Source organism: Somniosus microcephalus, unplaced genomic scaffold (assembly GCF_052327205.1).
Source record: "Somniosus microcephalus isolate GS21.2 unplaced genomic scaffold, FLI_Smic_1.0 scaffold1923, whole genome shotgun sequence".
Taxonomy (NCBI): domain Eukaryota; kingdom Metazoa; phylum Chordata; class Chondrichthyes; order Squaliformes; family Somniosidae; genus Somniosus; species Somniosus microcephalus.
In genome coordinates this window covers 1-15,364 of record NW_028227110.1, presented here as the reverse complement: position 1 = coordinate 15,364, position 15,364 = coordinate 1, and the positions used below count along the sequence as shown (strand labels likewise).

The 15,364-nt window shown below is 42.0% G+C and overlaps 1 protein-coding gene across 1 annotated transcript; it reads left to right on the top strand.

Annotated features, from left to right (window-relative positions):
* The first annotated feature begins 1,503 nt into the window (after positions 1-1,503).
* Positions 1,504-13,917, top strand: LOC147080180 (beta/gamma crystallin domain-containing protein 1-like). Its single transcript, XM_085981237.1, has 7 exons — positions 1,504-1,694; positions 3,360-3,392; positions 3,799-3,911; positions 4,964-5,093; positions 11,193-11,332; positions 12,634-12,757; positions 13,702-13,917. Exons 2-7 carry the CDS (start codon positions 3,363-3,365, stop codon positions 13,915-13,917), a joined length of 753 nt encoding a protein of 250 aa, XP_085837363.1. The 5' UTR covers positions 1,504-1,694; positions 3,360-3,362.
* Positions 13,918-15,364: the final 1,447 nt, after the last annotated feature.

The window sequence follows — 15,364 nt, the reverse complement described above, 5'->3', positions numbered from 1 at the left end:
GGCACGGGGAATAAGCAGAGACTCGTGGAAAAATACCAGCAGAGACGTGATCCATTATTAAGGAAGTAATAGCATGACATTTAGAAAATCATAATACAATCAAGCAGAGTCAACATGGTTTTATGAAAGGGAAATAGTGTTTGACAAATTTACCAGAATTCTTTGAGGATGTAACGAGCAGGGTGGATAAAGGGGAACCAGTAGATGTAGTGTATTTGGATTTCCAGAAGGCATTCGATAATGTGCTACTTAAAAGTTTACTGCACAAGATAAGAGCTCATGGGGTTGGGGGTAATATATTCACATGGATGGAGGATTGGCTAACTAACAGAAAACGGAGTCGGGATAAATGGGTCATTTGGCAAACTGTAACTAGTGGGGTGCCACAGGGATCAGTGCTGGGGCCTCAACTATTTACAATCTATATTAATGACTTGGCTGAAGGGACCGAGTGTACTGTAACCAAATGTGCTGATGATACAAAGATAGGTGGGAAAGCAAGTTGTGAGGAGGACACAGTCTGCGAAGGGATCTAGATAGGTTAAGTGAGTGGGCAAAAATTTGGCAGATGGAGCATAATGTGAGAAAATGTGAGGTTATCCACTTTGGAAGGAAGAATGAAAAAGCAAATTATTATGCTTAAATGGAGTGAGACTACAAAATGCTGCGATACAAAGGGATCTGCGGGTCCCAGTACATGAAACACAAAAAGTTAGCAGCAGGTACAGCAAGTAATTAGGAAGGCAAATGGAATGTTGGCTTTTATTGCAAGGGGGATGGAGTATAAAAGTAGGGAAGTCTTGCAACAACTGCACAGGGCGCTGGTGAGACCACACCTGGAATACTTTGTGCAATTTTAGTCTCCTTATTTAAGGACGGATATCCTTGCATTGGAGACAGTTCAGAGAAGGTTCACTAGGTTAATTCCTGAGATGAAGGGGTTGTCTTATGAAGAAAGGTTGGGCCTATACTCATTGGAGTTTAGAAGAATGAGAGGTGATCTTATTGAAACATATAAGATTCTGAGGGGGCTTGACAGGGTAGATGCAGGGAGGATGTTTCCCCTCGTGGGGGAATCTAGAACTAGGGGGCACAGTTTCAGAATAAGGGGTCTCCCATTTAAGACAGAGATGAGGAGGAATTTCTTCTGAGGGTCGTGAATCTTTGGAATTCTCTACCCCAGAGAGCTGTGGAGGCGGGGTCATTGAATATATTCAATGCGGAGATTGACAGATATTTGAGCTGCAGGGGAGTCGAAGGTTATGGGGAACGGGCGGGAAAGTGGAGTTGAGGCCAAGATCAGATCAGCCATGATCTTATTGAATGGCGGGGCAGGCTCATGTTCTTATGAAAGGCTTAATGTCCATTTTCAGTAATGCTCCATGCAACAAAATATTCCGGACTGGAAATGTAACTATAGGCTTGTTGTTGAAATCCATGGCTCTTTCAATAATGTGCTTGTTCCAATGTTGAAATTCCAAGAGTCGCTAAAATTGAACAGTCCCACTTATATGCTAGTTAAATAGCTCAGTAAGAGTAACAAGTGCATTCTCACCTTGATTTGTAGCTGGGTTGCATATGAGAATACTGATTTCACAGGAGAACAGTACGTTCTGGAGAAGGGGCTGTACAGCAGCTACGAAGATTGGGGAGCAGCGAATTTTAAGATCTCCTCCGTTCAACCTGTTCTAGTGGTAGGTGTTTTAAATTTACCCCTTTTGTGTGTTTAAAATTGAGGCGAGAATTGAACAGACCGTGCTGATGATTCAAAAATATTCCAGTGGCACAAGTGTCTTTTACAAGAAAAAGTAACATTTCTGGCAAGTTAAATCACTTGTTTTCTCCTTGTTTTGTTTTAACATTGGAGTACAACTATTTGAAACAGAAGGGAAGACTGGAGAAAAAGCAATCAGGGTGTTCCCCTTCCCTTCCGAAAAAATGTTTGCAGAACACATTGCTCCAATTTCATCTTGACTTTAACATTTGAGACCAGCTGGGTAACAATTGCATAAAACTGCTGAAATAAACCATTCCTGCTGAAGTGGTATTTATCTCCCTGGCTGCTTCGCGTATCAACCTTAGCACATTTTATTATGTGGTAAATGTATCTATTGTAGATGCCTATAATATATTAAAAATGTCATGTCTGTGTGCACTTCCTTTTGACAAAACCGGCCTTCGTTTTTTCCACAATTTCTTCAATATTTGCCATTATAAATTGCTTTGTTCACATCTATAACGGAAACTATCTCTGTAAATTTGTTATGGTGTACTTGCACCCTCCTGCCAGTGGTGACACTGTAGCACCTCAGTCTTGCACCTCTCTGCTCCTCCGCATGTATTGCAGAGAAATTCCTACGCTCCAACCAACTATACTTGTAATGCTATTTTGTTCCTTCTCTGCTTCCCAAACTACCATACATTTTGCTATGTGTCAGCTGTGGCTCAGTGTCACTTGCCTCTGAGTCAGAAGGTTGTGGGTTCAAATCCCACTCCAGGGACTTGAGCACATAAACCTAGGTTGACACTCCAGTGCAGTGCTGTCTTTTGGATGAGACGTTAAACTGAGGCCTGTTTGCTTTCTCAAGTGGACGTAGAAGATCCCATGGCACTATTTCGAAGGAGGTCAGGGGAGTTATCCCCACTGTCCTGGCCAATATTTGTCCCTCAATCAACATAACATAAAAAATAGGTTATCTGGTCATTATCACATTGCTGTTTGTGGGAGATTGCTGTGCAAATTGGCTGCCACATTTCCCACATTACAACAGTGACTACACTTCAAAAATACTCCATTGGCTGTAAAGCGCTTTGAGACATCCGGTTGTCGTGAAATGCGCCATAGAAATGCAAGGCAAATAAAGGAGGCTTTGGTTGAAATTAGAAAAAGGCCCATTTATGACTGATGTCAGGATGTTGTTCTTCCCACAGAATGATCAAGACATGGTATGGATCTCTGGGTAGGGTAGTGGAGGCAGGAACCCAGAATAATTTAAGAATGTATATTTGGATGAATTAAGAATGGCAGAATGGACTTTCTTATCTATGTCTATTTTGTGATATCTGCTTTGTACACACCTTTCCTCTTCATGGGGAGGATGACTGTGATGTTTAGTCATCTCAGCAGATACTGTGAATAAGTCATACGTATTAGCTCGGCTGTTTAACAACAAGGCATGATATTAACCATTCTCCATTTAGTCACTTCAGGTAAGTAGCTATTTTAGTCGGGGGGGGGGGGAAGAGAGGGGATAAAGAGACTATAGCCACTAATGGTAATTAGGTCTTCCTTTAGTGAGTTCCCTGCTCTGCTCTAGAATTTAAGAGGTAGTAGTAAACCTCAATCTTTTTTTTTACAGGATATGGACGACGGTGAGCTATCTAAGTTCAAGGTATGGTACAAAGTTTCATATGTTCATTTACTTTTGTTCTGTCAATATTTGTTGAGGGTTCCTGATGAGTGTGTGGGTAAACTTTGAACGGGGATTTCCTCAAATTAAATTGTGATTGTGATTTCAGTAAGACTTCTGTAATTTAGAGTAAATTATCACAATCTGTGGTTTAAAGCAAATAACAGAGCTGAAATATTGAAGCAGTACATTTTACATATGGAAGCTTTTTTGACATAGCTAAATGAATGAGAGCTTGCCTTCTTGAGTTTTTATATATTTTCATCACCTAAGATTAAGTTAGGGTGTTTGCTATATTAGCATTTTGATTATTTTTGATTTGTTCTGTATCTATTTCAAGCATATCGTATGTCTTTTAATTATCGGTAAAACTCTTGATGATGTTCAGGTGCAGTTTTTTTCGGAGCCTGAATTTCAAGGCAGTGCTGAAGTCTTCGACGTGGACACAGTCCAATTTCCAGCTGGGTTTTCACCCAAGTCCTGCAAAGTTCTGTCTGGCAAGTGAGTGCAATTAACTTAGATCATGACATGATTTAAGGTCCCTTGATAAGGTGGTTGTGGGGCACAATTATAATTGTTTTAACTGAACAATTGGATAAGTAGGACATTTTAATATTGATGTTAGATGTATTTTAATGTTTTTTTATTTTCAATGCATCATCGTATAAACAGCTAATCTTTTTGAGGAATAATCCACGCTAAATAGTGGATTTTTAACAGTTCCTCCAGATGAACTGTCTTAAATTTTAATCTATAAAGTTTCAATGTGCAGTACTTATCGTTCAGTGTGAGAGAGTCTCATTCACTACAAAGACACACAAATCCACCTACCGAGCGAAGTGCTCCTCTGTCGAGACCGTTGGCATGCAAGACATTTTATTGAAAATGATTTGTCTGTTCTCCTTCCTTTGGGGATCCTCACACATGTTCAATGGTTGGCACTGAGTACTGCTTGATTGGACCTACTGCAAAAGGTGTATATGTATGGTTAGTCACTGGCCTTTCACTTTAGGGGATGCGATTTGATTGCAGCTAATACAGATAGGAAGACTTCTGGCTGTAAGGTTCTTTTCAAATGCGTTGGGGTTTCTGAACCTGATTACTAGTAGGCATGGAGTGATACTAAATTGGCAATCTGGCAGGATATTTTTCCTGAAATTGACGGAAGTGAAAATTAAAAAATAAGAAATAAAAATTGGTGCAGCAGGGTTTCTCTTCTGAGATGGAGGAGGATATCTATTGAGAAGGGGTTGAGGATAATAGAAATATTAACATTACGTTGATTTTTATGTCTTCCCCCCCCCCCCCCCCCCCCCCAGTGGGGAGAGGGTGAAGGACTGATTTTAGTGTAGCCTTAAAACAGCATCAACAAAACAGTATAAAACACATGGTTTGAGGGGGCTTAATAGACATTTCATACTCTGAACCTAATTTTTGTTTTGTATTAGGAGAGCTTTACTTTGTATCTGACTGCATAATACCTGTCCTGGGAGAGCATGAAACTGGGTGCCCAGAAAGGAAACTAATCGATCCATTGTACGTGTCTCTTGCAGCTGGGTGGCTTCTGATGCAGAGAATTTCACTGGTAACCAATATATACTTGAGGCTGGAAGTTATCCTGATTTGATCATAATAGGATGTGCAAATGATGCCTGTATCAAATCCGTGAAGACCGTAGGCTTTGTAAGTATCGCTTAGATATTTACGCTTTTACTGAGGTCATTTCTGATACTGTTAATCTGTCCTGCAACAAAACAGCTGCCAATTTTCTATTCCAAGTGGAAGATACATAACTCATCCTGGAAACGTGCCGTGTCTGTCCGCACCGACACTGTTGTGTATGTAACCGTTTACCTTTAAGGGAACTATAGAATGTAACCGTTCGCCTTTAAGAGCACTACTTTAGGGTGGCACTATCTATTGGCTCATGTATACTGTAATACCGATAGTGACCACACCAGTATATAAGGGTTGTGATACGTTAACTAGGGCAGAAATCGCCCAGACCTCTGAATAGTAAAGACCTGTTTTGTTTGTACTTCTAAAGTCTCTGAAGTTATTTACTGCACAACCTACAGACTTTACAGTGGCGACGAGTCCGATCGTACCCTGCGGCAAGACTAACCAGTAGCAGAGAGCTTCAAAAAGAAAACACGAGGCTCCGTCTACTAAAAGTATAGTACTTACTGGAAGCTGGAAGATTAACAGCAAAGCTGCGGCAGCAACAGGCACAGATTACCCTGCTACCACATCTTGAGCGAGCCAATCAGCCTAAAACAAGGCGGCCGAAGAGACTGTGAGTAGTTAAAACAAATAAATTTTTAAAAAAACGGGGTAGAAGTATTTGGAGGAGAAGGGCAAAGCATTCGGGTCCAACGGCGTCGGGTGACAGCCGGACCGCGGGCAATGTGAGAAGCCGTGCAGCAACCGCTGCCACGAAGCGCTGAGCCTGCGAGTAGGCGCGGGAGTGTCAGAGCCGAGAGCCGCGCGAGCGGGGGAGCCAGAGCCGAGCGGGAGGCGTTGCAAGCCAGCGATCGCATCTCCAGATAAGGGCCGAGAGCCGCGAGAGCGATCGGATCTACAGATAAGGGCCGGCAGCCGCTTCGCGATCCAGCGATCGCATTATAGATAAGGACCGCACTCGGGCTGACAGACGGCGTCGGGGGACCGGGTGAAGACCGCCAAGCGCGGGAAAACCGCCATTGAAGTGGGCGGGGAGAGCGAGAAGCGCGGGAAAGCCGCCATTTTTCGGGGAAAACCGCTGAAGAAGAAGGAAGAAGTGGGAAACCGCCATCTTGGAAATTATTAAGAATTTCAGAAAAGTAATAAGATTTTTCAGAAAGGCTGGTGTGTTCTCAAGAAGAGAGAAGAAAATTAATAAGTAAAGTAATACTTGTACTGTTCTCAAAAAGAGAAGAAGATGCCTAAGCGAGGAAATATTAATGACTTTAATGCAGAAATAGAAGATTGGGCCACGTATGTGGAACGCATAGAAATATATTGCGTAGCCAACGAAATTGAGGATGACAACAAGGCAATAACTTTGTTAAATTCGATGGGAGCAAAAACATACGGGCTTTTGAAACATCTAATAGCACCAGTTAAACCAGTGGACCAGACCTTCGAAGAGATCGTAACAGTGTTGAAGGATCACTTGAACCCCACACCGTTGATGCTGGCTGAACGATTTAAATTTTACGCCAGAACCCAGAGGCAAGATGAAAGCAATGCGGAATACTTAGTCGAACTGCGTAAGCTAGCGAAATACTGCCAGTTTGGAGGGAATTTGACAGAGGCGCTGCGGGACAAGTTCGTATGCGGCTTGGCCAAAGAAGGAACGCAGAAGCGACTTCTGGAAGAAAACGACCTCACACTGGACAGGGCTGTCCTCATAGCTTCATCGCACGAAGCCGCAGCGAAAGGGACGGCGGAAATGCAGCTAAAGGCGGCGGCACTCGGGGTGGACCAAATTACAGCAAGCACTCCCAAATGCTACCATTGTGGAAAGACAACGCACGACCAGAATCAGTGCTGGTTTAAGAACCAAGAGTGCAGGAAATGTGGCAAACTGGGTCACATCGCGAAGGTATGCAGGTCCAGAAAGAAGACCAACAAACAAAGGAAGCCACCACCACAAGAAAAGTACAACAAGGTGCATCAGGTGGCTGAAAAGAGTTCAGATGAACAAAATTCAGACTCAGACCCAAACAGCCAGGAGTTGGATGGTCTGAGAATCCACAATGTGGGTAAAGTAACTGATCTACAGACGATCTGGGTCACACTAAAAATAGCTGGAGTCCAAGTACGAATGGAGCTGGACACGGGATCAGCTGTATCAGTCATCAACCAAAAGGACTACCACCGACTATTCTCTCACATACCCTTAAGAAATACCAAGTTCGTATTACAGACATACACGGGGCATCGCGTATACCCCATGGGGAAAATAAGAGTCAAGGTGAGAGATAGGGGTAAAGTACACCCAAGAATGAATTTGTACGTACTACCTGAGGGAGGACCACCACTTCTAGGATGGGAGTGGATCAAGAAAATAGACATGGAATGGCACTACCGACAAGCAATGACGAGTGAGGACTCGGTGCAGACAAGCAGCTCAGACTCTGAGCCGGGAAGACGATAAGTCCAGCTTATGTATGAAAAACAAGGTTAACATTAACTCACGGACTAAGGTTGGGAAATCGATGGCGTGCATAAAGACAGAGAATTCTGAGTCTGTTCAAGCTACAGACATATGCATTACGGAGGAACACCGGGCTCGAACTCAACGCTATTTCAAAGTACAACAACAATTAGAACAATTAAGTTACCGCCTCGTACAAGAGATGAAAACAATGAAAAAGTTCTATGACACCGAATGGGAGAGTCTGGAAAGACAACAGAACCTACTGGCTCAAGCAGAGAGCGACCATAGAGCCATCGTGACCAATTACCGATCACATCTCCCTGATGATGTTCAGGGGTTAGAATATTTGCATGATCTAGAGATACAGCAGAAGGGCAAATCACGCTGCACTGAGGATTTTGTTCTGCAAATTAGAGACGGAGCTAGTGCAGGCAAAGTTAAGAGAAGTTGAATCACAGGGTGCTCTTAAGGAGATGCAGAAACAAATCTTGGACATGGAAAAGAGAAACGCTTCTTTACCTGATGAGAATAATGTGGCCATGTTGCAAGAGGAGCTTATAGCGGCGAAACTGAAAGAAGCTAAGCAAAGGATGTTGGAACTTGAAACGCAGAACCAAATCAGCGGTAATCAGCTATGTCAAGCAGAGAAGGAGTGCAAGGGTCTACATGAGAAGGTGCAATATCTCTCAGCCCAAAATAAGGGACTACTCACTCAGTTAAATGAAAGTAAACGGGAAATGGCTGAGATGGACTGCAAGAATAAAGAAGAGTTGATGGCAGTGAGACTTCGAGAGGCAGATAGCATAGGCAGCCTTGGCTGAACTCAACAGGAAATTGCGAAAGAAACAAATGAAGAGGAATCTTCAGGAAGCCAGGATTTTATTCCAGTTCTTCTCTACGACTCCTTACAAGCAGAGTGCGGAGAAGTTGAAAAAACAGTATGAACAGGCCAGACTACAATTCTGGAGGGGGTTAACTCAGCAACCTCCGAAAAGCTAGTTTCGTTGGAAGTATATGAGCAACTCAAGGTTGAACATGAGCAAGAAGTCCAAAGGCTGCAGGAAATTCTTGAGGAGCTCAGGGCCAAGACAGACTCATCGGTAGAAGTTCCATACATAGATGAGGATGTAGAGGTGAAAGACATGGCAGAACTCATAAAAATATGGAAGGAAGCCCAAGACAAATATGAGGCGGCAATTACCGAGGTTGACCGACTTGAAGAACAGTTTCAACTGGGAATGGGCCCTGAACATGAGCTAGAGAGCATCGAGGCGCAACTTCTCCAAGCACTGGAAGCCAAAGTACAAGAGGAAGAGAAGATGAAAGCATTGGAGAAAATGATGGATGAAATGGAGGAGTACGCTGAATTACGTCCAGGGAAACAGGAGAATGGGGAAACAGCTACTTCAGTAGAAGGATTAAATAGCCTGATAACGAAATCCCTGAAGGAAGGGAAAGGATTGAACGCACAAATGAGGCCAGGAGGGAAGGAAGGGCAGACATCCGAGGAAGAGCAGGATGAATATGATTGCTTTGAAGAAGGGTTTTTGACCTGTTGAGTGACACCGAATGTTATGAGGATGTGGTCTGCCCAAATTGTGATGGGAACTCCCAAAGTGCTGAAATCCTGAGGAAGCACTTAAGGTCTAAGGAACATAGAGAGTTGGTGGCGCTACAGATGGCAGCCGGGAAAAGAGCTCGGAGAGTTTCAAAAAGGCAGAAAAGAAAAAGAAGCAGCAGAAAATAATAACTGTTTAAAATATTATTACTTCTACTACCTCAGTCCGAACACTACGAAAGGTGCTAAATTTGTAAAAAAAATCCAGGGACATTATCAAGACAGCCAGTGGGTTGTATAAGTCCGCACTGCTGGTTCAACAGGATGAAAGTACAAGCTGTAAAAAAAAAAAAAAAAAAAAAAAAAAAGGCTATGGAGGATGCTGTCTGGAACGAATTAATACCAGAGACTGAATTTATGAACTGTTCCCACAGAGACTGAACCTGTAAACTGATTCCGCTGAGAGTATGTTTGTAAACTGTTATATGACGTTGACTCCATTGAGAGTATATCTGTAAATTGTTATGACGTTGACTCCATCGAGAGTATATCTGCAAACTGTTTATATAAAGTTGAAGATTGTATGTTTAACGGGATTCTGTAAGTAATAAGCTAGGAAGGGAGGAGTGTTGTGTATGTAACCGTTTACCTTTAAGGGAACTATAGAATGTAACCGTTCGCCTTTAAGAGCACTACTTTAGGGTGGCACTATCTATTGGCTCATGTATACTGTAATACCGATAGTGACCACACCAGTATATAAGGGTTGTGATACGTTAACTAGGGCAGAAATCGCCCAGACCTCTGAATAGTAAAGACCTGTTTTGTTTGTACTTCTAAAGTCTCTGAAGTTATTTACTGCACAACCTACAGACTTTACAGACACGGTCACAGCATCAGATCCTAATCTTTGTACTTCAGTTCATAGATGACAGACACGCACGTCCTCGAACAAAAGAAGTTATTTTCTCTTATAAAATATGTATGGTAGCTGTGCAACTGTGCTTCTTTAATATAACCTTTATACAGTATGAAAACTCGCATCCTCAACAAACGTGGAAAGATCAGTTGGGAAGGACTTGAATTCCAGTTTGCTGTTGGGGATCCCTGCCCCTCTATTGCTTGAGCACCAGGTCCATCCCGGAACAGCAATGCATAAGAAGATGTGCTTTGTTTAACTTTTTAATACAAAATTGTTTTTAGATCGCAGTGGTACTACTCGCATCCTTTATCTCCTAAATTTGTATTTAGATTTCCCCTGATCGAGCTTGCAGCACCTTTATATGCTAATAAAGTGAGGGATAGAATCATAAAGCACGGAAGGGGGCTATTCGGCCCATCGTGCCTGTGCCAGCTCTTTGAAAGAGCTATCCAATTAATCCCACTCCCCTGCTCTTTCCCCATAGCCCTACAAATTTCACCCCTTCAAGTATTTATCCAATTACCTTTTACTATTGAATCTGCTTCCACCCTTTCAAGCAGTGCATTCCAGATTAACAATAACTCGCTGAGAATTTTTTTTTTGTTGTCATGTTGCCGCTGGTTCTTTTGCCAATGACCTTAAATCTGTCTCCTTTGGTTACCGACCCTTCTGCCACTGAAAACACTTTCTCCTTATTTACTCTATCAAAACCCTTCAAAATTTTGAACTCCTCTGTCAAATCTCCCCTTTACCTTCTCTGCTCTAAGGAGAACAGCTCCAGTTTCTCCAGTCTATCCACGTACCTGAATTCTTTCATCCCTGGTACCATTCTAGTAAATCTCCTCTGCACCTCCTCTAAGGCCTTCACATCCTTCCTAAATTGGCCGCAATACTCCAGCTGTGGCCTAACCAGTGTTTTATAAAAGGTTTAGCATAACATCATGACTTTTGTACTCTCTGCCTCTATTTATAAAGCCAAGGATCCTGTATGTCTTTTTAACAGCCTTCTCGACTTGACCTGCGACCTTCAAAGATGTGCACGTACACATCCAGGCCTCTGTTCCTGCACCCCTTTTAAAATTGTACCATTTTGTTTATATTGCCTCTCCTCAATTCTTCCTACTGAAAGGAATTCAAACATTTTTTTTGTTTTCACAGTGCTTCTCCATGCCAGGCATAATCCTTTTTTCACGGGAGAAATTTGAAGGAAAGAAAATTGAACTTGCTTCAGAAATGCTGAACCTGGCGTTACAAGGATACAATAACCACATCTTTTCTGTCAAAGTTAACGGTGGCATGTAAGTACATCCTTGTCCCAAAACATTTAATACACCGGACACTCTCGTGACCAGACCATGCCAAAGTGTTGGAAGACTTAAGTTGTAACTATTGCATGTTCATTATCTCCAAATTATATTTAACTCTATAGTGTCAGGATTCTCACTAAAGTTGGTTGTAAAAAAGAAACAATTACAGTAATGCAGATTCTCAAATGGTCTAATAGTCTCAACAAATATTAAATATTTTATTTTGGTTTTAAATGTGATGACTGATAAATATCTGTCGCATAGAGGTGGATTAAGAATTGCATTGAAGAGGAGTTAGTACGTTCTATAAAAGAGCCAGTGTGTATGTAAACTTGCACATCTGGTGGTCAGCAGGACTATGGGGCAAAATTAAACAACATTGCCTCACTCACGCTGGCCCAGCCAACTGGTGGGGTTTCTCCAGTTTCCTCCGAAACCCGGAACACTACAGCCCATGTGTAGATGTGTAGGTATTTGCATATACTCAGTAGTATTGTGCTTTTTAGAGAAAGAAAGAATAAACTTTCACCTTTTACGTTCTCGGGACATCCCAAAGTGCTTTACAGCCAGTGACATACTTTTGAAGTGTAGTCACTGTCGTAATGTAGGGGAATTGATGTCTGTCTCTACCTACTTTCTGTAGGAGTCTGCAAAGCAAAGGTGGTCTGACTTGTAATTGGCTGAGATGGTTTCAGTGTGAAATGCATTGGTGAATGGCTCAGTTGTACTGGAGTCAACGTTTGCTTCTCCATTACAAAAGCAAAATACTGCAGATGCTGGAAATCTGAAATAAAAACAGAAAATGCTGGAAATACACAGCAGGTCAGGCAGCATCTGTAGAGTGAGAAACAGAGTTAACGTTTCGTTCTGACGAAGGGTCATCGACCTGAAACATTAACTCTCTTTCTCTCTCCACGCTGCCTGACCTGCTGAGTATTTCCAGCATTTTCTGTTTTTATTTGCTTCTCCATTGTTGGGTCAACGTGAGCCAATGTGCTACTATTAAGTTGTCAAGACTGTTGGTCTTGCTGGAGCAAGAACAGTTCAATCAAATTGTAATTCAACTGCTCTAAGTATCTTTGCACCAATTTATTTTTCATTGCTTATGAATTCAGTACAAGAATCCTAGTACATTAGTGACTGTTCCTCAACCCTAGGTTCTTCAAATGATGTTCAGTATTTAATTATAAAGACATCCTGCATGCACCATTCTAGAGGAATTTTGTGTTTTAATGCTCAAATGTGTTTTAAAAAAAAAAAAAAAAAAGTTTTTGATTTATTATGCAAAACAGGTGGGTTGCTTATGAATGCAGTAACTACAGAGGTCGCCAGATTTTGCTAGAGTCCTGTCAGATACCCAACTGGCACCAGCACACTGGATGGCACAGGATTGGTTCCCTACGCCCCTTGATTCAGGTCTGTACATGTGCAGATACAAAGATTTGGTATGTGAAATTTTAAGTGCTAACCTGTTAGTGATGTCTGTGAGACATCCTTGCTCATCTGATCAAAAGTGCTAGTGACACCTATTGGAGAAAAGTTATATTGACGGATTCTTTTGTGGAAAAATAATAACGGCCCGGAATTTGCGGTCGTCAGTGAAGCAAAGACGTTTACCGTTGGCCCCGAAGTGCGCTTCGCACAGGGATCTCGTGATCTCTGTGACGAGAACTTTGGGTTTTCCGACCTTCAATTCAAATCAGTGGAAGTTGGGATTCCCTTGTTCGAACTGCTGTGACATCAACAGGCAGTCTAAGCAGCCAATCGAAATGCAGACTTCTCGGGGACAGCAAACAAGGAAGTGAGTAAGCTCTCAAAATTCTAACTTTTTAAAAATGTTAGAGAGAGCAAAACAAAGATTGGGGCCCTCGCATGGGGAATAGGCAAACCTCAAATAAAGATGGCCAAACTTTGAAAAGTTTCTTAAAAATGTTAATTTTTATTAATGAGCAAATTTCACACTGCACAAAATTAACATTAGTTTTCCAGGCCCCTAACATTTGTCTAGCAGTAATAATGCTGTCACAACCCCAGTTACACCTAATCCCTTTGGGTCTAACGTTTAGTGGGGAATTTAACAGCACACTTACTGTGGAAGAGCTGATGTTTTTGTCAGTTTCCCTGACTTGCCTGATTACACAGATTGCCAGCTCTGGAAGGGGGGGGCGGGGTGCTGGGTGGCGGGCGGGGGCACAGCACAGCCAGTTTCGGAGCAGTCAGTGCAACTTTGGGATTTCCATATGCGCCAAATAAATAATGCATATGTGCAAAAGATGTGGCTTAAACTTGCAACAATCTATAGCATTAAAAAAAAATTGAAAAACATTTGTGACATTTACCCATTCTCTTTTTGTTTACAGAGACGAGTGTATTTTAGGCTACAAAACAGATGTACTGGAGCATTCATGACATTCGCTGGAGAATTGAATGATATCAAAATGGTGCGAGTGCAGGCTTTAGAAGGCACGGGAATGGATGACCAAATCTGGTTCTACCAGGATGGGTTTATCAGAAGCCAGGTACTCGCAATGTTGATCCTAACGAGAGAAGACACTACCCTAGTTCTTCCAACATAGCCTTCTTAAGTGACCATCTTTTAACTGATGTATTTTTGAGATGGGGAGAACTTATATTTGACTGCAGAATGCACCAAAGTGCTTCTGTGATCTAGCCAAGATCTCCAAAATAACATTTTGATTATTAAAATGTTTATTATCGGTGATGTTCTTTGTAATTCTCTCCCTCTCTGTCCTCCTTCTCACTCTCCCCGGTCCCCGAAACAATTTTATTGATTCGGCAATGTTATTTTTGGTGGGTGTGAAAAAACGCTGTCTTACTATTTTTGTCTGTTTGGAAAAAAAACTGCAGCATAAATGTAGCTGTGTGAGTTGTATCTTTTTCTTGTTTCATTTGTCAATGAGTATGAGATGGGTCGAATGGCCTCCTACTGTGCTGTAACGATTGTATGAATTCTATTCTATGTGGTTGAATAAGTTGCAACTCTCACAGCTGCATTTATGTTCTCGATGTTTTTAATAAGCACCGTGAATTTCGGTATTGTGGATGCTTGTTATGAAGATTCATGTTACACTGTTCTAATTCTTTGCCGGGTTTAAGTTGACCCATTGCTGCATTCATACTTAACCCAGTGACAAGTGTAAAACTGGAAATATGGTGATCTAAGTCAGAAATAAGCACATTCATTTATTTCCACTTATTTATTGAAGTGTGTCACCATGACGGGTAAGGGTCACTCTGTATTGTCACCTTCTCCGTCCCTGCCTTCTTCCCCCACTAAGTTCATCAGGTATTTTCCGTGCTTCCTCCCTTCCTCAATGTTTTGTTAGTCAAGATGTCCAAAATAAATTTAGTTGAGAAAGATAAATAATTGAATAATAGCCTTTTTACTGTATTGCATGACCCTGGGTTGGCTATCGTAGTCTTCCTGGATTTCCATGGGAATATCTTTCATTTGATATTCTACACCGCTCCGACACACCATAACGGCAGTCGGTGGTGCCCTTTGTAGTTTTGAGGGTTAAAATATTGATAGTAAAATGAGGGTCACACGGTATCTCTTCAGGATTTGAACATTTAAATCTGGAGACCTGCCATATAACTTGGAACAACTTTAGATGGCAACAGAGCCAGAGAAGTTTACCGAAGGAGGTCATTTGACCCCTTGTATCAGTGCCAGCAATTTGCTAGAGTGATCCTAAACTAATCCCATTGCCCTATGTTTAGATCAATCAATTGCATGTTTTACCGTTGTCTGTCACTGGAGCTGATTGACCCCAATATGATATGCAGGAAGCTCGCAGAGAATGACTCATCAAAAGATCTACAGCTGGTGTTGATAAAGAATCTCCCTTCCCTATATCTACCTATCTAGGTAGCTCCCTCTGTGGCTCACTGAGCTTATCCAGTGAGTAGCTGAGCCATACAGACCTGGACAGTCTGCGGTTCAATCCATGGTTGGCTGATCCCAGCCAAGGGTGGTGGTTAAGGATATTACGGTTGGCC